General features: G+C 34.7%; 1 protein-coding gene across 4 annotated transcripts in view; it reads right to left on the reverse strand.

Annotated features, from left to right (window-relative positions):
• The window catches only part of SENP6 (SUMO specific peptidase 6), an 85,512-nt gene that overhangs the window by 30,679 nt on the left and 31,189 nt on the right, over positions 1-23,644 (reverse strand). For 2 of the 4 annotated variants that reach the window (XM_087915198.1, XM_087915188.1), the window contains exons 3-10: positions 20,098-20,161; positions 18,651-18,790; positions 14,378-14,473; positions 10,863-10,883; positions 4,693-4,763; positions 3,773-3,918; positions 2,719-3,076; positions 1,545-1,774 (exon numbers count right to left, since the gene is read on the reverse strand). In XM_087915198.1, the coding sequence (XP_087771324.1) occupies positions 1,545-1,774; positions 2,719-3,076; positions 3,773-3,918; positions 4,693-4,763; positions 10,863-10,883; positions 14,378-14,473; positions 18,651-18,790; positions 20,098-20,161 (1,126 nt within the window). Of the gene's footprint in view, positions 1-1,544; positions 1,775-2,718; positions 3,077-3,772; positions 3,919-4,692; positions 4,764-10,862; positions 10,884-14,377; positions 14,474-18,648; positions 18,791-20,097; positions 20,162-23,644 lie in introns of those variants that run through there. The other 2 variants (XM_026695132.2, XM_087915204.1) reach the window with 2 other exon arrangements.

Raw genomic sequence — 23,644 nt, forward strand, 5'->3', positions numbered from 1 at the left:
AGGATTGAACCAAAGTTAAAAACAACGATTCTGAAACAGTCTCATTGATTTTAACAAGAGACTTGTTTTGAATCACATACCTCCCTCCCCTCCCATGTACACCTTTTAAAAAAGCCAAGTTCAAGGCTTAGAAAGTGGAAATAGAAGGCCATTGTAGCAATATTGATGTTTATTTAGAACCTACTCTTTTTAATTTGGATTCTTAATTCCACACAACAACACTGTATTTGAAACTTCCAGATTCTATTTTCATTTCATTTTGTATCAACTCTACAGTGTTGGCCACTAAATTATTCATATACAATAGATGAGAGATTATAGCATTTGTGTCTAACACTGTGTGGATTTTATAAATATATTATTTTGATTCATTTTACCTAGTGGATTGCTGTAAAGCATATTTGCATGTTTTTAAACAAGTTCATAACTTAGAATACCCTACAAAGAGCTGCTGCCATGACTATTAAGTCTTTAGATTAACATACCGTGAAAGTTGTCCCCCTTGACAGCACTCAAGGAGCCTGTTCATGGTGCATTTTTGTCTTTGTTTGTCCAATTCTTGCAGTGATGCTCAAACTAAAAAACAAAAATCCCCACCATGAAAACCTTACAGTGAAGTGCTCTTAATTGGGACAATTTTCAATGTATTTTAATTTAAGGATGCTTTTCCTTGTGGATTCAATTTATCTCCTGAAACTGATTTACACTTATCAGCAAAACTGTTACAACCACTCCCTTGGGCTGTTTTCCATGTTTTTAATTCTACGGGAATAGTAGCAACATGGAAGTGATGGCCCACATGGAAATAATATCCTCTTTGGCCAATTTAAGTGTTCCATCTTTGAAAACGATGTAGTTGTTGGTCTTTGATTTCATTCTTCTTACACAGTTCCTGCAATTTCAACAATCAAATTTAACATGGAAAGCAGTACAGAAAAGTGGTTCTCATTTTACTGAGGCAAGTTTTAACTAATGTCCCAGTCCAACTAACAGCTTTAATTACATCAACAGACTCATTCATATCCAATGAGATTTCGTGTTTACAGTATCAACAGATTCATTCATATTCAATGAGATTTCATTTCTTTGTGTTTACAGTGGTGCCTACACTTGATCTTCAATACTGAATTTAAGAGTTTTTTTTTTACATCTTTCAAATTTCAAAAATACTGTTTGGGAAACCTGATATTTTTCACAAAGCCTAGCAGTTACTGTGCAATTTTTCACTTTGTGTTTTATGGAGCCAATATGTATATCTGGTAAATATCTAATAGATACCAAAAAAGACAGCTGTCCAGTAATCCTACTGAAAGATAATTAGATATAGATTAGAAGAATAAATGTACATTTGACTCTTGAATTCCATTCCTAAAGAAGCAAGCACTTTCTTCCTATATTCAGAATCACTGATGGACAGGACTTTTTTTCCCATTAAATTAACATGATGTATATATGTATGCTGTCACTATCCAAAGTTTCCACTTACACAGAGAAATCGTTAATAAGCTTAGATATTCATTTCACCCTGCATATGGAAGAGCTACCTGGTCTTTCATTCTTGCTTTTCTTGGTAATGCTATTGTAGATTCCGTTTCTGCTGCAATGCCAATTAGCCTTTGTTCTAGTTCACAAGTATTTTCCTTCAGGGCTGCTTCCACTTTTCCTGTGGAAGGTGCAGGAGAAGAACAGGCTGAATCTGCTGGGCGTGGCGATATGCTCTCCATTCTGTTTGTGACACCAATCTGATCTTCTTCATCATCACTGGAGAGCACAACTGAAAACAAAAGCATTTACCTGATATTTATATTTTATGATAATTAAAATATGAACTTTTAAAATTATCATTACACCTAAAGTTTACTATCAAATTCTAAATAAGAAGTTTAAGATACGAAAGAAGTGTCTATTTAGAACAAGATAAAATTCTAGCTGTGTCCTCGTACCTGACCAGCATTGGCTGATCTCAAAAGCAAGAGCTGAAAGCTACAACAGGCAGGCCATGCTATTCATATGTAGGAATCTAAGATATAAATGCAATTTGTATTTTATATAACTTTAAAAGAATACATAAATATTCTGCTGTGCTCTAGGGTATGTTAAAGCAAACATCGTAACATTTATAGCCTGCTTTTTCTATTTCAGAACTTAGAACTAAATGTGCGTTACCTAGGTCGTCTCTATGAAAGCACTCAATACACATAGAACTCCCTAATTCTATATACCCTGTTTCTCCAACAATACGGCCTCCCCCAATAGGAAGTCCCAGCATGTTTTATAGGCATGAAATGAAATTAAGCCCCCCCCTCCAAATTAAGGCCTATATTAAAATGTGCAAAATGGGGGGAATGGTGGGGCGGCTTGCCGTTAGGAAGTACTTTTGTTGCACACCTGGATATGGTGCTGCCTGCGTTGACTCCAATACCAAGTGCCCCACCAACACCGAGGTCAACATCCAAGCCAACACCGCCTGCCTGCCCAAAGATGCAAAGGGGGGGAATTAAGTCACCCCAGAAAAGACGGCCATTTTTTCGGGGCTCAAAAAAAAATAAGACCCAGCCTTATTATATGAGAAACATGGTAGATAGAACTGTGCTGCATCAGAGACCTTCAGAACATATTCCAAGACTATTAAATAATTCTAGTGATATATTTCCTCTTCAAAATAGTGAATTTAATTTTTACGTAGCTTTAATTTTTTTTTTTTTTTAAAAGACATACTTGGATCATTTAGCTCAGATGCTGTTGTAGTCTTCTGCCGCAAATGTCCAGTCATTTTAGAACCCACTTTTCCATTTGGACGTAACATAACTGTGCCTATGCTGCGCTTCACCATGAGGTCTGTAGAAATTGTACCAGTAGATGATCCATAAAAGTTTTTTGCATTTAATCCTGTGCTTAAAGAATGTTGCTCTGTTGAACTGTCATGTATTGATTCTCGTGCCAAATTATCATGTAAAGGCATGGTTTGCATGGATTGTCTTTGCAAGCCTCTAAAAACTCCAGAAAGTTGGTGTTCAGTCTCACTTTCATTTGTTTTTCCAATGTGTGGGCGAATTATGGAGTAACTATCCAAGCCCTAGGGTTAAAAAAAGATATTTTTGTGCATATTTTAAAATCCTATTATGAATAAATGCAACAGTTGTTGAATACAACTTTTATATAGATTCATAGATCTAATTTTTTTTTAAAAATAGAATTAAGCTCCAGTCATAAGTTACTATCTAATTTAAATTATCAGCTAATTCAACGGTTCTTTTGCTTTTTGTCAGGTTTTTGTCCCTGTCATTCTTCTTCCAAGTCTCTCACCCTATATTTTAACACTTTACTTTTAGCATCATAGCTTTTAGGTCTTTTACTTCTTATTTGATTTCAAAAATCTTCTTGCTGCTTACCTGCTCATTTCTTAAGAATATCCACTGAACATCACTTCAAATATTTAATCACAGATTTGTTGAAAGACAATGTTTTAAAATATTTACCACCTGTTTATGCAGTAAGAGCAATAATTCAGCAAGTTCACTACTTTACAACTTTACAATTAATACTGAAATATCTAGTTTATTTTCTAATGGAGTCTGTGTAAAAGAAAATAATTTTAGATTTAAAAAAAGCAAACTGTTACAACAACAATATTAGCAAAGGGATATGCAACCAAATTGTGACAATTATAAAAGACTTTATAACCAAAGCTTTGAACTGTGGTTTTACCCTTTTAATAATGTCATTTCCTGACTTTAACAGGAAGTAAGGATAAATAAAAAATTTAACCCACCTCTATGTGGGTTGCATTAGTTTTGGTGGCAGGAGATGGAAGCAAATCAGCCTGATATATACTGCATTGCCGTTTCTGTTGTACCCTCCTTGTAATTCCTGACTCTGATTCTGAACCAGACTCATCTCTGCTCTCCATCACTCTTTCTAAAATAAAAATAAAAAAGAGGGAGATCGTTACTAATCACCACCAAATATCTTCACTTGAAGAACAGCAACTTTAGTTTACTCTTTTGCTTTTCATCAGGATGAAGAAAAAATAGTTATTAATTGCTTCTGTCCAGGCACCTGTGCCCTACGATAATTCAAGGGGGAAAAAAGCTATTCATTCAAAACAACTGCTTCTCACACTAAGCAGCGTGTAGCTGAAATTTCAAATGAAAACTGATATACCAACATAAAGACCTACTTTTTTCTAAATATAGACCATAACCTACAGACTGAATATGTTGACTTCAATATATTAAATAACCAGGGTAAGTAAGTCAAAATCTGAGACAGATGAATTCTTTAAAAAGAAAAAATAAGTGTAACAACACAATGGTAAAGAACTCAAGAGCATGGAGACAAACAAAGCAATATAAATATAATTCCTGCTACTGGATAGTTGGAAATGAATTTGTTTTCCCACTTCAAAATACAGTTATAAATTAAAATTTTCATATCACCAGTTAAAAATACAATTTACAGCCCTATTAATACTCTCCCTAAATAAAACGTGAAAGGTTTCTTCTTACCAAAGAGTAATAAAACAAAGGAAAAGGGAAAAAATCAATATAAAAGTAGTTTTTAAAGAACAAACAGAACAAGATTTTTCTTCTTTTGTAACTGTTTCTACTGAAAAGACCAAACATGTATTTATTTCTTCTTATATAAATTATACAATTAAATCATTTAAATATTTAATTAAAAAAAACATACTCATCTCCTGAAGTTGAGACCATTTATTGCAATTGTTATCCACCTTTGGAATATTATGGGGGTATTCTTTCCTAGGAAAAGTCAGTAAAAAGTTGTATTCAGAAAATTTGCAACTATATTTAAAACACATTAAGTCAACAAAATGTTAAAATGTGTTTATATTTTACATTGTAGAAACCTAGAGTATTAAAACCTACAAGTTTCCAAATAGTGGTCAAAAAGCTGTGGGAAACTTCTGAACCTTTTATTTTTGACTCCCACTAAATTGTCTGACCACGCTGAAATTTGTTGAATGTCTACCAATTTAAAGTAAGAATCACAGAAAAGCTTATCATAGTAAACACCAATACACATATACAAAATCCCTGACTCATTTACATCTATCCTATGCCCTTTAAGCTTCTAAAAGAATATAAAGGTATTTTTAGCCACTAAGATTGTCCACTTGATTATTAAATGCTATATCTAGGCATTTAAATGCCATTCATTGGTAGGTATACAGGTAGCCCTTGACCTACAACCAGTCCATTAGCAACTGTTCAAATTTATGACAATCCCAAAAACTATGACTTATGACCTCTGACATGTGTCCTTCCCCCCCTTCCAGTCACATGAACACATTTTGGACACTTGGCAAATGGTTTGCATCTACAACTGATTGACTTAACGATTGCCATGTTCTCTTAACCACTGCAAAAAAGGTTATAAAATCATGTGAAGCTACATGGTGAGCTGCTTTATGACCTTCTTGACTTATGACCAAAATTGTGGGCTTAATGATGGTCTTACATCAAGGACTACCTGTAAAACAAAAGGCTATGAAATAGAAAGTTCCTAATAATATTTATTATCTTTGACTTTCAATCCCAACATAAATGCTGTTCCTAATCAATGGGTTCTATCAGTCAGCTTTATAAAATAAGTATGTAGTTATTGCCACTGTTCTGATAAATTCTTTTGTGTGAGGAGAAAAGCATATTATTTCCATATTTCAGGGGGGACACAAACTCTCATTATGCAATTAATGTGAAAATATCCATAAAATAAGATGTTGACATTTTTAAGATATCAATAGAAACAAAAAGTTTGCAGCAGTGCAATAACTATCTCTTCAGAAAAAAATTCTGATTGAGTGAAATGCACTAAGATACTTGAAATAGTAAACAGAATCTTATGTTACAATAGATAATGGGCAGGGGGGGGGAGATTACATTCCCAAATTACAAGGTTTCTTTCGCTATTTATATTTTAATTTCTGGCAGTCAGTTTGTCCATAATCACCTGAGCTATTATGAATTTTAACTTTTAAAACAAATCAGACATTTTATTGCCTAACTATCCCTTCTGTCAGCATGCCAAACTTAATAAAACCAGAAAGCTTCTATCTGACTTGTCCAGTACATGACTGAACTAGATTTTCTAACCTGTTCTAAAGTAGCAAGGAACCAAACGCTAAGAACAACTGCTGTTTAAATTTCTGGTTTGTCAAGAGAACAATTTGGAGGAAATGCTGAATAAACCACAATGTAAGTCTTTCTGGTTGGTTTAGCTATGTCTCCCAGAATAAAAATCTCAATAGAAATAATCTTATAGAACTGACGCACAGATTGATCATTATCTATAAAGCCTGAATTCTCAGCAATTTAGCATACTGTTGTACATGAATATTTATTTAATAAATTTATTAATTTATTAAGCTATTACTAGGTGCAAAGCACATATTTTAGGATAAAATGGAACAGAAAGTTGATACTGCATGTTATATTCTTTAGCTATCTAAGATTCACTGTTATACTTATATTCCTTATAAGTATAAAATTTTGGAGAAATAACCACGAATACTAAACACAGAACTAAATGCTCACTTGCCACTCTTATCTATAGGACAAATATAAATCTTAAAAATAACCAACTTATTATTTATTTAATTTTAGCATATAAAATAATAATTGCCCAACAATAAAAAAAAAAACTTTAGATGACAGGAACCACTACTCTATTGAATTTTGATAAACTTTATATTTTATCTCAATTGCAACAGATTTATTGCAGGCAATACTTCAGATGTATGGTGAATAAAACAATGTATATTTTCTGCCATCTTCCTTTAAAAAAACTATTTTCTCTATGCATCATGGATTTATGTCAGCTACTTGATAATGTTTATTAATCAGTTTGATAAATATATGAAAAATAAATGGGTAACTATTTTTTTAAAAACTGCTCATTTAAAGTAGTTCACCATAAACTTCTGCTTTATCATTAATCTATGACACTTTGCAAATACATTTCATATACTAGACAGTTATATCACTTTAAAGATGCAACAAATGAAATTCTATTTACCTATTCTTCACAAATAATGGGCAAGTCCACTGCATATCTGACAGTTACATTTTGTTTAACTTTAGGAAAATTTTAAAAAAATTGAAGAGTATATTAAAAATGACACTTGCCAAGACTTAAGATACTTCACTGCAGACTAAAGAAGAATACGGTATCTCTGTGGCTAACATCTATCACTTTTCAAATATCCAAAAAAGAGAGACTTAAATTCCCTCCCCACAATTACTGTGACATATTCAATGGCTATAAGAAGTCATAATGCAATGCTTCTAGCCCTTACATGTCAATAGTATATTACTATTTCCTATGATTATGTTTGTCATCTCAGACAAACAAAGGATAGTGGGTTAAGCCATGGTTCTTGAATTTAACACAGAATGCTTAATCAATTGCACTTAAGTTAAAAAAGAGTGAAGCTTCCAATCTTACTGCACTGTACTGAAGGATGAAGCATATAGGGTTTGGGTTCTGTAAGGAAGTAAGGAGATAGCCTTCAAGAAGAAATTCAATAGCCATTAAACACAACACTCATATCACCCAGAATGAGAGAAGCGGGGTGAAAGAAACTCAAGATTACCCCACCCAGATTATCTTTGGTATAATATGAGGGAACAGAGAATCCCTATTTCTCAGAGTTCCAATAGTTCTTCTAGAATTTATTTCCCACTCAAAGAGCTGACAAAACAGTAAAGGGTTCTCCGGTCCAGTCATGTTCCCTGTACCAACTCTAGGGGGCAGTGCTCATCTCCATTTGTTAGCCAAGGGACCCAGCATTCTCAGAAAACATTTTCATGATCATGTGGCCAGCATGACTGTTCACCAAGATGCACAAAATCCCACCAAAGTGGTGCCTATTTATCTACTTGATTTGCATGCCTTCAAACTGCTAGATGGGCAGGAGCAAGTAATGGGAGCACACTTTATTACATGGTGCTTGGTTCTGGAACCCAGGCTGTCAGCTTTCCAGCCAAGTTCAGCACTGTTAACCGCTGAGCTATCACACCTCCCAAAGGGCTGACACTACATTCATTCATATATATGTGGGTAGGTAGGTAGGTAGGTAGGTCGGTCGGTCTAGGTGAAAAGGGAAAAGACTCGAACACACCTAGACCTACATACCTGTACCCGTGAAAATCTACGAATATATATATACGTGTGTGTGTGTGTGTGTGTGTGTGTGTGTGTGTGTGTTATTCAGCTTTGTTCGGGTATTTTCCCACGTCACTGTAGTTGTGTTTTTAAAGCTGTAGCAACGTTTCGGCAAACATTTTGGAAACTTTAAAAACACAACTACAATGACGTGGGAAAATACCCGAACAAAGCTGAATACCATACATGTAAGTACCCGTGAAAACTTAAGAATATATATATGTGTGTGTGTGTGTGTGTATGCATGCATGTATATTTATATCTGTAGCTCCCCTAAAGACACTAGAACATGAATACATATTGGCCAGATTTTACATAAAGAGCAGACACTGTAGTACAAATAGTGCACGAAAGTAAACTGTGGTCAATGTGTATTCATGTTCTAGTACATTTAGGAGAGCTATGCTTACTATGAATCCCCATGGTTATTTTGAATGCCCTATTAAAAAGAAGATTGACTAGGAAGAATAGCATAATCAATATAATTTAGCAAAGCGGGAAAAACTGATCTAAGATTTTTATCGCGCAATTGGCAGAGATATTCCGGTCTTCAGTATGACATGAACTGTGGAAGAGTCTACTTTATCGATATTTCAAAGTATCATTGTAGTTTCTATTTAAAATGTTATTCTTTTCTAGGTATGCTTCTCAGAGTAACATTATTTCATAATCTTTAATTTATCTGTTAGATTTATATCTAATCTTTACTATGGGTGGCAGTGATAGTATTTTTTTAGTATAAGCCAGTAAAAAAAAGGTAAAGAACTCCTGTGGATTTTATTCCTCTAGTCATTGCCAATTATAGAGGGCTGTGTTCATCTCTGTTTCAAGTCCATTGAGCCTGTGCTGTCCAAAGACATTTCCATAGCCATGCTGCCAGCATAACATCACACTCAAGTGGTACCTATTTATCTATTTGCATTTGCATGCTTTCAAACTGCTAGGTTGGCAGGAGCTTGGGCGAAGATAGGAACTCACTCATTGGATGGCACTGTCTCGAACCTGGGTTGCCAGCTTTCCAGCCAACAAGCCCAATGTCTTAAACACTGATCCACCATGCCACTCCATTATAAGCCAGTGATGGAAATAATTTCTGCCTGAGATCATACAGTACTTTTCCAAATGTGTACTGTACATTATTTTCCCCTACAAACAAATTAGGGCATGTCAAATTTTCCAACTCTCAATTTCCAAATATTAGGGGTGCTCAAAAGTTGCAATATGCCTTGGGAATTATAAAGATATTTTGGTTATTTTAATATAATTTAGATGTGCTTGGTAAGCAATTACATAAATATCATAACAATTTAACACTTATTCAGAAGCTTATTTTAATATCCACAGCATTTCCAATATCCACAACAAATGATAGGATACATTCTCAAACTTGGCATGGGAAAATGCATATTCATATAAAATCAAATACATTGTTTGTGAAATGTCTAACCTAAACCAATACATTTAAAACTTTATCCTAAAGTCTTTATCATAATTGATGTGAAGAAGCTCATAAAAGGGAAATCAAAATATTCCTTTCAAGTAAATTGAAATAAAATTAATAATATAGTTTGAAAAATGTCACATTTATATAACAGCAAACACATTCTGTAATGTGAGCCAGACTATGTTACAAAATTAGTAACTTAATTAATGTAAATTAATGTACGAAAATAGAGGTTTTCAGTATCTAGGAGCTTTAGCAGTGACACCATTTTTTAAGATAAAGAATTAAGTAAGATGAATACTTCAGAACTAACCTCTAAATTTTGTTATTACTGCTGACAAGATAGGACCACACTATTAGTCATTGTAATAAGCTACCAGAAGCTGGTAAAAATAATTAATAGTCTGATGATATTAAGGAAATAGTATTACCACAAAACAACTCTTTATTCAAAACTTAATTAGGTAATCAGGACACTTTACCAGAAAACTAACCAGCCCCTAAAATATTCTACCAGTGAGCTCTTTGTTGGCTACAATTACATGGCTGAAGAAACATGATGATAAGAGGCTAATTGAAGATGGTTTGCAACATGACACGTTGCAATTTATTTAATTAAAGAAAAGGATCTTTAAAAAAGAGCAAACAGATCAAGAAGTCTGGGGGGCATAAACAGAAGTTTGAGGCTGCACTGGTCCCCCCTGGATGCTCCAGTGCCTACCAAACCACAAACCTACCAAACTTTGGAAGTCATTTTGTCCTGCTGAAGTACACTTTTACCAACTATCTAAACCTTTAAATGATTATGATTCTAAATTATAAGCATCTCCATCACATTAAAGATTATTTCTTACTTCCAATGTCATATGTCCTTCAGATCATAACTAATTCACCAAATTTTGTGCCAAGTTGGAGTCACCATCTATATTTTCCATATCAAGGCAGAATCTAAAGGCAACATTTATTCTTAATTTCAAATTCCTGATATGCTTTGACTAAAAGCAGTAAAATGGGACATGTGAAATAGTGTGCACTGGCACACTTGCTTATTCAAAATAAGCCAGAAGCCTAAACAACTTAAAGTTATGAAAAGTAAGTGTAATCAGAGCTGATATTGGTTGATAATCCTGTCTCATTTACTATCCAAGGTAAGAAAAATCCATTCAATAGTGCTAGAAAATAATATTTCTACAGTACTCTCATTATCATGTCCATTTCACCTTGTGCTTACCTTTCTTTTAGATCCCGATTGCTTAAAATATGAAAGAGAGAAATATTGTAAGATACAAAGCCCTTTAATATGAGTTTTTTAAAATGTGCTTTTAGAAACCTATATTGTAACATTTAAATCAAATACAGAACCTTCATTAAGTAGCACTAAACTTACACGTTTAAATAAGGAATTTAAACCTAAACCACAACCAGATGCAGTTATCACCTGATTGTCTCATGATCACCTGATTGACTTATTTGAAGGAGTAAATTAAATGACCTGCTGCAATGAGCAAATTTGGAGTTACCAGCTCCTCCTGCATAAGGCTAGATTAAAACAGGGAGTGTAACACATTCTTTAAAAGCACTCCACTGATCTTAAAGCAGAAGGGCCTAATGCAAACTTCCAGGAAAAGGCTGGTAGGTAGGGATAATAAGCCATCCTTCAAAGCTAAATGTTTTGCAGTGAGCAAAAACCTTTAGACATGAGATTTTTAACACTGGTGGCTGATTAATAAAAAAGGAAAAAGAAAACGCTCTTATTCCAACACTATTTTGTCCTATTTTTCTGTCCTTGTAACTATCTCCCCTAAAATTCTGCTTTATTACAAGAAAAAAATATATAATTTGTTCTCTGCCACCAAGTGCAATCTCATCCACTGGAATGGGTCTGCAATATATAGACAAAATATCTGAAAGTTGTTCATTCATACATATATATTTATTTTTTTAAATGAAGTATTTTAAAGAAACTACCAACATAAGCCAAACAAGCTAAGATATCTTTAATAGTGATAGTGGAAAACATACTTTTTTCTTTATATGTGTAAGAAAAATTCTGTTGGATCACATTAAAGGATTCTCTGAAGCTTACAGTAGGGCATGAGTATGGTTCTTGATGCATTCTTTTCTAATACTGCCAAATTACAAACAAGGCTGAAAATAAAATCGCCAAACAAATTTTAGAAAAGTAACTCCTATATTAAACACATGTCTAGTCGTGAAATAGCAATCTGCCACAAATCAAAATGCCATCACTGTGTCCCTATTATAACATTAAAAACTGGAAATAACTTTCATAAAGATTCACAAACATTCAAAAACATACAAATGGAAAACAATTTCAAAACCACATTCTTGAACAGGCTGTAGGCCGTAGAGCATGTTACAACTTCAAGTTCACATATAAAGCCGTAAAAAAATACAAATCTTTAAAGTCAGACTTCAACCAACAAACATAAACACTATTTTTGAGAAGATCAAAATTAGAATGAATATATTATAGAGCTCGACAGGTAAAAGCAAAAAGATTAGAAACCAATATCAGACACAGTATAAGATACAATTTTCAAAACTATCTTTTGTTGCAAGGAAAAGTTAAAGTACTAAAGTTGTCCAGGATTATTCAACAACTTTAAATTCCACAGGTTAGGAATTCTGAATACTTCAACAATTAAAGCTTCTATAGTACTGTATTGAGTGATACGTGAACAATGAAAGTATAATAGCAGGAGAAGCTAATGGAAAAAGGAAAGTCCCCCCCCCCCCAAAAGAGATACTAAAAGCACAACTGAAAATAATTAAAATGTCAAATTAATGGAGCCAACATGGATACCCGAAGAACTTAATGAAGAGCTGAATCAAACAAACAAAATGGCTATTTATAGATGAAAGAAATGTTACTAAAATCAACACAAACAGCTAGCACAGAACTTTAAAGAGGAAAGCTACAGCTCAGAATCAGTGGAAGCTGGCAAACAAAGCTTAAAATCATAAAGAAGAAAGCCTTCTTCAGATATACTCAACATTTAAAAAGGATACAAGAATATATCAGCTGCTCAGTTAAGAAGGAAAAATGTAAAGAGACCAAAAGGAAGGCAGATTAACTAGTATTTTGGCTTCTGACTAGAGAGTATATATCCTATCCTATTGAGAAATCCTGAAGAACAGGATGAAAGATGGAACTCTGAGATAGAAATATATTCAGAGATACCTGTCAATCTTGAATAAATTTAAATCTTCCAGTTCAAAGGAAATAAATTTTAGGATAATGACTGAACTTTCTGATAACTTCAGGTAAATCCTGATATAGTACACTATCTTTAATAAATCCAGAATAACTGGAGGTGCATTTATCCCTTTTTTTAAAAAGGAGAACAATTGATCCAAGAAACTACAGATCTGTTTGTCCGACATCAATAACAAAGAAAACTCCAAAGAGATTATTTTATAGATAGAATTCAGTAATTCATACGTATCATGAATAAACCTTGCTGGACTAATCTTTTCTCATTTTCGATCAAGTAAGTTCCATAGCAGATTGTAGTAGTGCTGCAGACGTAATGTATCTTATTTTCAACAAAGCATCAGACAAAGAACTTCATGGCATTCTCATTAACAAGCTGGTTAAAGGGAAGGCCAGTCAGAGGAATTCTAAGTGGATACATGGCTTACTGAACATTGCTCATCAATAGTTCTTCCACAAACTGGAGTGTAACAGGTGGGGTATCACTATACTAAACTAGCACATTTAGTCTAGAGAGAAATAACTGAAGGGAAACCTGATATCAGTGTTCAAATATCTGAAAGGCTGACTCAATTCTTTAAGTTCTGCATTGCCCAAGAGGACAGGACTATTATCAACAGATTATTATTACTATTTAGGAAATAGGATCAAATCAGACATTAGAAGAAATTACCCCAAAAGATGTCCCAAAGGTGCTTTTTCAGGAGGCAACTGGACTTGTTTTTCTTCTGAAGACATTTTACTTCTCATCCAAGAAGCTTCTTCATCTGTGATAGAATAATGGGGAATGGAAGGATTTATATCCCAAGCACCTTTGGGTATCCCAAAACCTTTGGGACAGCCATGACCTGGATGACTGAGAATCTCTACAGATGTTTAGCTATACAATTTGGGATGAACATCCTTTGAATGATGTGGGAGTAGGAATGGATTTCCAGAGGAAAAACTACAGACTACAGGAACCAGGAGCACCACTCAGATGACCCTGAGGACACAGATAAAGCTCCAAGTGCTTCAACGACCCTCTGAATAAAAGGATGCCAATTACCAGCTGTCTACAAGGAATATAAATCCTTCCATTCCCACTATCTAGCTTTTTGGATGAGCTTTTTGGATGAGAAGCGAAACTTCTTCAAAAGAAAAAAACAAGGAAGTCCAGTTGCCTCCTGAAAAAACACCTTTGGGACAACCATGACCTGGATGACTGAGAATCTCTACACACTTTTACCCAAAGAAATCAGCTTTCAGCAAGAGGAATAGATTTCCATATGAAGTGGTTAATTCGCTTTAGTTAATGTTTTCAAACAAAGGCTGGATTATCATGTATCATAGATACTGTAATCCATCCTGCATTGAGTGCGGGGGAGGGTTGGCCTAGATGACCTCAAATACCCCTTCTAAGTCTCTGATTCTATGAATAGCAAATTATATTCAAATACTGAGTATAAATTACACAAAAGACAAACCTAGTAAAGTCAGACTGGCAGTCTATGACTTTTAGAACTTACTTTTGTGCTGCTGTTTTTACTCGTGTTTGTGTGTGAGGACAAAAATGTCTGACTTGTCCTTCTGAATCTGAACAGGATATATTTTCAGCATTTACACTGCAAACATAATAATAAAACAGAAAAAGTATTATTATTATTATTATTCACAACAGGACCGAAATAGTTTTAAATAGTTTTCAGTCATTTTATTCTCTAAATGAATGAATGAATCAAAGCTTCCACAACACTGTTTAATCATAGCAATTGCTTAAGTGCTTAATTAGTTGCAACTGGCAGCCAGTAAAAGAAATATGAAAGATCTTGATGTTCTACTGCTAGTATAGTAGGGCTTCTTTAAAAAGTTGCAGTGTCAGTGTTTTATTCTGTCTCAATACACACTCACACACAAAATAAAAAGCTGTTTCATAAGTTCATTCTTAATAACGGAATAACAATTGGAAATTCAGTATTACTGGACATTTGAGCACTAAACCCAGAGATTTAAATTCTTACTTACACTATTAAAACTATTAATAAAGTTAAATGCAACTTAATGTTTTCCAAGATTAATTTTTAATCAAATAAATGCTAAGCATTATCTGTACAGGAATCTTTATAAATATTTCTGAACCATTTTTTAATTTTGCTTCTTTTTCTTTAAAACAGTAAGTAAAAAAAATTAAGAAAAAATAAAATCTAGTATTAGAACAAATTTGTCCATTTCAAAAATCTAGTTAATAATTTTGGTGATGATGATCACAGCAAATATGTTAGGAAATATTCTGGGGAAATGGGCAAAGGAAATTAAAAATGGTAAAAACAAAAGAGTTGTGTAGCTGTGGTACTAATTATACCATTTTTACTGGGTATGATTTTTATTGATACTGTTTTTCCATCTTGATCATAACTTGAAAGACAACATTTGCAGATCCTCCCCCCAAAACATCCCAAAATCAAACTATTTGAATTCATCTTGTTCACTTGAAGAATATATAAAACTAACACTGCTTAATTTCACAGTACAAGGAAAATACTAAAGCTATAATTTGGTTTTAATTTTCAACTAGTAAAGATTTCCAGGGCAGAATTTCTTTTCTTTTGAGGTATAGAAGGTAAATACATAAAAATCTGTTAGGATTTTAAACACGATTGGTGAATGTAAGCTATAACGATGACCACAGGAGGAGACTCTACTGATGAAATCAATATAATGAAGTAGGGATGTGCCGAATTTATCAAACCAGAGAATTCTGTATTGATCCAGAACAATTTAATTATTTGCAGAAACCACAGAACTGCTACCAAATTGGCATAATTTGAGAAGACATTTATGGCATGGTTTGGAAGGAAATGCATCATTCCATTTCATTCCAACATTCTCTCTATATAGTGTTCCTATGTAAGATAAATTTTGCAAATCCTTCTTCTGAGGCAATTGAAGGAAAAGAGGAACTGGTAAGATATAAATGCTATGGGCACAAATATGCTGACAGTACGTGAATGGAGAACCATTTAATGGCAATATTAAAATAGGAGATAGCCCCCAAAAACATAGAGATAAGACAGGGTAATTCTGAAATAGGCTATTGTCAATATATTAAATATACAACCTCTGGTGATTACAGAAAAAGAAGTGCAAGATCTATTACACAGACAGAAGCCAGGAAAAGCACCAGGGCCAGACAAGATAACTCCTTCTTGCTTAAAAGTCTGTGCTGACCAATTGACCCCCATTTTCACCTGAATCATCAACAGATCATTAGAGATGTTATATGTTCCTTCCTGCTTCAAACGTTCTACCATCATCCCAGTGCCAAAGAAGCCCTCCATCAAGGAACTGAATGATTACAAACCAATTGCTCTAACATCTGTAGTTATGAAAATCTTTGAAAGGCTTGTGCTGTCCCACCTGAAAACCATCACGGATCCGCTGTCAGATCCCATGCAGTTTGCATACCGAGCAAACAGTTCAACAGATGATTCTGTTAACATGACTCTGCATTACATCCTACAAAACCTTGAATCTCCAAATACCTACGCAAGGGTCCTCTTTGTAGACTTCAGTTCAGCATTCAATAGCATCATTCCAGACACTCTTCTAAGTAAATTAAACCAACTAGCAGTAACTGAACACACTTGTAAGTGGATCATAAGCTTCCTAACAGAAAGGAAGCAGCAAGTGAAGCTAGGCGGAATCACATCCAATACCTGTACAATCAGAACAGGGCCCCCCGAAGGCTGTGTGCTATCTCCACTTCTCTTCTCCCTATATACCAATGACTGCATCTCAAACGATCCATCTGTTAAAATACTGAAGTTTGCTGATGACACAACAGTGATTGGTCTCATTCGAGACAATGATGAATCTGCATACAGACAGGAGGTCATACAACTTGCCTCGTGGTGTAACCGGAACAATTTGGAACTGAACACTCCCAAAACTGTAGAAATGATGGTAGAAATGGTGGGAAGAAACCATCCTATATTACCACCTCGTACAATACTAGATGACACAGTATCAACAGTAGAGATCTTCAAATTTCTAGGTTCTACTACATCACATGACCTAAAATGGACACCTAACATCAAAAACATCATCAAAAAAGCACAACAAAGAATGTTCTTTCTGCACCAACTCAGAAAGCTCAAACTGTCCAAGGAGCTGCTGATCCAGTTCTACAGAGGAATTACTGAGTCTATCATCTGCACCTCTATAACTGTCTGGTTTGGTTCTGCAACCCAACAGGACAGACACAGACTTCAGAGGATAATTAGGACTGCAAAAAAACAATTACTACCCACCTGCCTTCAATTGAGGACCTGTATACTGCACAAGTCAAAAAGAGGGCTATGAAAATATTTACAGACCCCTCACATCCTGGACATAAACTGTTTCAACTCCTACCCTCAAAACGACACTATAGAGCACTGCACACCAGAACAACTAGACACAAGAACAGTTTCTTCCCGAAAGCCATCACTCCCTCAACATTGTTCAACTATTTACAAAGTGTATACTACTATTATTGTTAATCTTCTCACCACTCCTTATCACCCATCCCCTCCCATTTGACTGTTTCCTAGTATGATTTGATTGTTGATTGTACCCTATGACTATCATTAAGTGTTGTACATTATGATTCTTGATTCTTAACGAATGTACCTTTTCTTTATGTATACTGAGAGTATTTACACCAAGACAAATTCCTTGTGTGTCCAATCACACTTGGCCAATAAAGTATTCTATCTATCTATAATTTTGGGGGAATCCTAAAATATATTTTATCAAAAAAATTTCAATGCAACTGATTTTTGTTCAAATTTAAATAGCATTAAGCAAGGAACAATTGCTTTTAAATATTTACATCTATATAGTATTTACAAAGCCTGATTATTTGGCTCAAATATTTAAAGCCAATACACAATGGTACACTGCAACAATTAATATAAAGTTTTAAAGTTTATTAAATTCAAGAAAAAATAAATTATACATTGACTCATTTGTTAGATAGCATTTCGAAAATTTGTCCTCTTTCTCCTTCAACCAGAGCACAAGCAAGATTGTGGCTGCTCTGGTTGGAAGGGAAAGAGAACAAAATACTGTTTTTATTTTCATAGGAATTGGCATAGACCATGCTACAAAGTTTAAAAAACAATGCTCTTGGAATTAAAAAAAAGATGCAACAATGGCCTAAGTCAACATTTTCTGGAAAGCAGACATCAAACCTGTAATATATATTCCTTTGTTAGAAAAATGTGGCCATAACTCTTATTTAAAAGCACACCAAAAGCAATTAGTGTAGCATAATATTATTGAAACAGATAGTCTTCAGGAGAGAAAGTCTAACTTCATCCCTTGCATACTGTGATTTTTCATCATAGAACTTCACATAGCAACTAAAGATACTGGCAACAGAAGATAGATATTGAAATATATAACTGTATCTAAAAATGTCACATAACTTTACAGAAACAGAATGAACAGATAGGAGTGCACTATTTGTGCTATTAAAAAATCAAGAGAGAAAAAATTCTACTTTCCAACTAAAGCTTACAGTGTACCCAATGATGTCTGCACTGTTATCAAAAGAACTGCCTGTGAATATATCTTCTGTTGCCAGTATCTTTGGATAATTTGGATAATATTTGGATATTATAATAGATGTGTTTTTATACTTTACATCAGCAAAGTAGAAACAGCTGAACAGTGTTGGCAGCACTCTCATAACTAACATTTCCTCCAGACATACACCACAAATTAAACAATTTTGAGATCATCTGAAAAGCACTACACCATATTTTCTTGCTGCTCCCCGATACGTTAAGTCCAGTTGCGATGCTTTTTAAATTTCCAAGAGTGTCACTTTTGTTTCGTCTGCTGTATGTCCTTAAGGCATCATTTCTGGCTACAAAACCTAAGCGATGGCGACATGGCTGAAATAAAACAACATAAACCATCATTTCAAATAGGAAATTATACTTCGGTCAAGCTTTCATATACTAAAACATTTTCAGGCCTTTTCACACTGTCTCAAATGTCCCCAAACTGGAAGTTCTTGGTCAAGTAGTAGGATTAAAACTTTCCAAATGGAATATTTTTACATCTTGTATTTTAAAGAAATTGTATGCTGCCCAGGAAATTGGGGGTAAAGAGTTGACTACTGCACATAAGTAGCCCTCGAGTTACAATCACAATTGAGTCCAAAATTCCTGTTGCAAGCGAGACGGTTTTTAAATGAGTTTTGTCCCAGTTACAACCTTTCTTGTCACAATTGTTAAGTGAATCACTTCAGTTGTTAAATTAGAAACACGGTGAAATAAATCTAGCTTTCCCATTAACCGCTGGTCAGAAGGTTGCAAATGGGGACCACATGATTCCAGGACACTACAACCATCATAAATATAAATACCAGTTGCCAAGTCCCTAAATATTGATCACGTGAAAATGTGGTTGCTACAATGATCGATATGAGCCACAGTGGTGCAGCGGTTAAAGTGCAGTACTGCAGGCTACTTCTGCAGACTCCAGGCTGCAATGTGGCAGATCTCACCAGGCTCAAGATTGACTCAGCTTTCCATCCTTCCGAGGTGGGTAAAATGAGGACTCAGATTGTTGGGGGCAATAGGCTCACTCTGTAAAACTGCTTAGAGAGAGCTGGAAAGTATTATAAACCGGTATATCAATCTAAGTGCTATTGCTATCATAAGCGTGAAAAATGTCATGTCACTTTTTTCAGTGTCACTGTAACTTTGAACAGTAACTAAACAAATGGTTGTAAGTCGAGGACTATCTGTATTTGAGAAATTAATAAAAAAATAAATCCACAAATTTAGTTAATTTTTAGGTTGGCGTGAAAAGTAAAAATAATAACAAGCTACCATCTACAAATACATTGGATATATTCACATATTATCATTAATTTTCACTGAAATCAAAATAAGCTATGTTATGAGCTAGTACTATATGCAAACAAATTGTCAAGTAATCTGGCATATTTGATAAGACAATGAATTACTGATTTCTTGACATTATCTATTCCACAACACAAGCATATATACCATTGTAAACAAACATAGTAACTGTTTCTTAATTTCCAAAGAAAATAGAGAGTTTTTGGTCATTAATTAAGGTGGCAAGTCAAAGATTACATCACAATTAGCTTGGAGTAAATAGATGTAGGCTTTCATGTGATAGGGCATTTGTACAGTGAATAAATGTACATTATATTTTATATACTCACTTTTCTTTCACCATTGGGACTGCAAGTTTCATCGCTTTCATCAAATATCAACAAATTGGCTTCACTACATAAGAGGAAAAATAATTTAAATTTTGATCAACTGATTTATAGATTAAGAGAACAAAATCAGGTTTCAACAATCATTACAAAATGTTCACATTTCAAAAATAGTTTCATTTGATTTTTTTCTCAAGGCTAACAGCACTATTTAAGATGAAGTTTGTATAGAATTTTATTTAAAAAATAGGACTCTTAACATTCAACATTTTAGCATTGGAGACTTCAAAACTGTAATGTATATAATATCCTCCCAAATCTTTATTTCTCTTTCTTACCTATTTGACAAGTCTAACATTGTTGCTGTATTATAGTCTTTCAATAAAACTCAGTGTTGGGAGGGGGATCTTCTGCAATTGTCGTTGTCCAAGGGCAGAGTGTGTGTGACTGGCACCTACCTGATTTCCAATGTAAGTCAATATCAATGCTAGAATGAGTTCTCCCACAGTTTCCAGCCCAGTGCCTTTAACTCTACACCATACCGCTTTAAAATTACTTCACAGCAATAAATTAATCAATGCAACCCAAAAACTGAAAGCTGCTTTAGAGCAAAACATAACGAAGCAACAGCAGGGAGGGAAGGGAAAAAAGCAGGCCCTCCTAGTGACCTGAGAAAAAGAAATGTGCAACCATATGAGCTACCTAGGTAAGGAGAATGCTGAAATCACTGTTCTCATTAGGCCAGCATGATGCAAAGCCATAGCCCTAAGATAGCAAGTTCAGCTAAAATCTTGAGGAAGCATCCAGGGAGCAAAACAGTTCATTCAAATACATACATACATACATACATACATACATACATACATACATACATACAATTTATAATTGTTTCTGTGAAGAAACGTACCTGTTATATCAAAATCGTAACTGAATTCTACCTTCATATGGTTTGCAAGCATGGCCAGAGAAAAGAAGTAGTTAAAAGTGATCAGAATGAATCAATAAGGTTTTGAGCAATCTGGTACTGTATAATGCTAAGAAAGGGATTTGGCCTGTACAGTATTTTAAATAGATTGTCACATTTCCAACTAGCTCAACTCTTTTATGTCACTCTCAAATACAGCATGTCAGAATAACTGTGTTTCTATATGTGTGTTTTAGCTACAATATCTCATAGCTTTCACTGATAAGGTACCAGATAAACTAACATTCAGAGTGTTTAAGATCTATTCTTATATTACACTTACTTCTATTCTACTAATAAGCAGCTTTACCCTGGAAAAAGTATGAACCCCTGGAGTTCCTACATCACGTATTAATATGCATTAGTAACAAGCTACCTTTGAAGAGCATTTAGAGGCTATAACAGATCCAGAATATGGCAATGCAGGTAGTGACGGACATGGTCTGTTATGCTATGTGATTCCATTGCTCTATGACCTGTACCAGTTGCTAGGGACGTATAGGGACAATTCCAGATGCTCATTATTATCTATAAAGGATTTTATGGCATAGAACTTAGTGATTTGAGGAACTATCTATCTCCCATTGTTTGTGCCTACCCAATATGATTGGGGAGAATGGGCACGCCCCTGATCCTCTCTGTTAAACATCATTATTTGTTGACATCTAGGAAACAAGTTTTCTCTGTCCCCGCATCTGCCCTATATATTATTATTTCCCCCATAAATCAGTATGGTTACCACCTTAATGATGTTCCAAATGTTTCTGGAACATCAAACTGTTCTTCCAGGTAGACATAGGGTACCTGCTGAAGTTCACCACATGTAGTCCTTGACTTACGACCGGCCATCAGCAACTGTTACAACAGCCTCAGAAAGGATGCTTGTGGCCCACAAAGCAATTCTGGCCATAATAAAATGTCCCCACACAATGGTCACGTGTCCTCATTTTAGGTGCTTAGCAGCCAGTTCACAGTTATGACTGTTTGACATGCACCTTGTGACTGCTATGTGCAATCTTGAAGTGCAATTGGAGGATATAAGAGGTCCAGACTACAGCAACATAGTGAGGGACATGTTGTATCATGTGACTTTGTGACCTGCACAGGTTGCTAAAGGGCTTATGTAGACAATTCAAGATGCCAAAACCAATTCCGAAATTCTAAAATCAAATTCCAAAGTCAATTGAAAAGCTGTCAGGGAAGGTTGCAAGTGGAGGGAACCAACAAGAGGTGAAGACTCTTCAGTGAGTTATAGAAAGTTTGAGAGTGAAAGAGTTGCCTGATAAGAGAATTTTAATTTCACATGGAGCTAAAATACTTAAGCAGGCAACTCTTTTGCTCCATCCACTTAACAACCCCAGAGATCATCACTTATCAACTGCAACTGAGAGTGCTGGGATTGAGCAAAGCAGTCACATGGCCGTCTCATTAATGCCCATCTCAGTCAATGACTGAGATTCCAATCCCAATTGTAGTTATGGAGGACTATCTGTAGAAATGTTGCTAGGCTTAGGTTTTTTTTCTTTTCTATAAGCTGTTTCTTGATTTTATTTACTGTTCTTGCTTTTAAAGTACAAGCTACCCAAAGGCATGCAGGGATATGTATGCATGCATGCATGCATGCATGTATGTATGTATGTATGTATACAAACATTGCATGTATATGTAGTGTAGATATATGTTTAGCTGAATACTGTTGAATTTAGTTACAAATACATGGTTTTAAAATCAAAGGATTGCTTTGTGAAACCCAAATCATTTTTTAAAAAAAATAGGGGATCTAAAAGATTGGTGATATTGGCATTGATCCTGATTTTTTTTTTTTGTAGGGGTATGACAGCAGCATTTTATTATATTAAAGAAAAAATATAGAGTAATTAGTACAGGAATTAATAACAAAAATCAAAGTTCCATGATCACAGGAGCACAGAGGACAGGAACCATGGCAGAAAAGGCTGTTCTCTGAACTCCACCAGAAAGAATTCCATGACAGGAAGAATCTGCAGCATGTCCCTTCTATTGGAAAATGTGCGGCTGGCCAAACCCTTTGGGCTGAGACAGTTCCTCAGGTAGTAAATAATTTGCATTTAAGTAAATACAGAATATTTTGAAAAACCATATTAAATGCATTGCCATCAAATATGCTATACAGGTATTCCTTGCTTAATGACTATTTGAAGTTATGCCTGGAGCTTAAAATTAAGGCCACAGCAGCAGCAGCTCTGCACTCACATGATTAAAATTCACATGCTTGGTATCCTGCCTGCATTTACAATCGCAGGGTGCTATTCAACTCAAACACCCCACTCCCATTCTCTTCTCTTTTAGTCACTACCACTGTCATCTTCTTCCTGGTACTGACAAGGTGCACCTGGCCTGGCCTTTCATAAGGTGGCTCCTTGCCACACATCTTTCTCATAATCATAAGGCACAGGTAGTCCTCAACTTACAACCATTCATTCAGTGACAGTTCAAAGTTACAACAGCACTCTAAAAAGTGGCATGATTCTTTTTTCACACTTATGTCTAATGCAGTATCCTCATAGTCAGATGATCAAATTTCAAATGCTTGGTAATTGTTTCATA

This window comes from Pseudonaja textilis, chromosome 1, assembly GCF_049901715.1.
Source record: "Pseudonaja textilis isolate UNSWEBS1 chromosome 1, rPseTex1.2, whole genome shotgun sequence".
NCBI classification, from domain to species: Eukaryota; Metazoa; Chordata; class Lepidosauria; order Squamata; family Elapidae; genus Pseudonaja; species Pseudonaja textilis.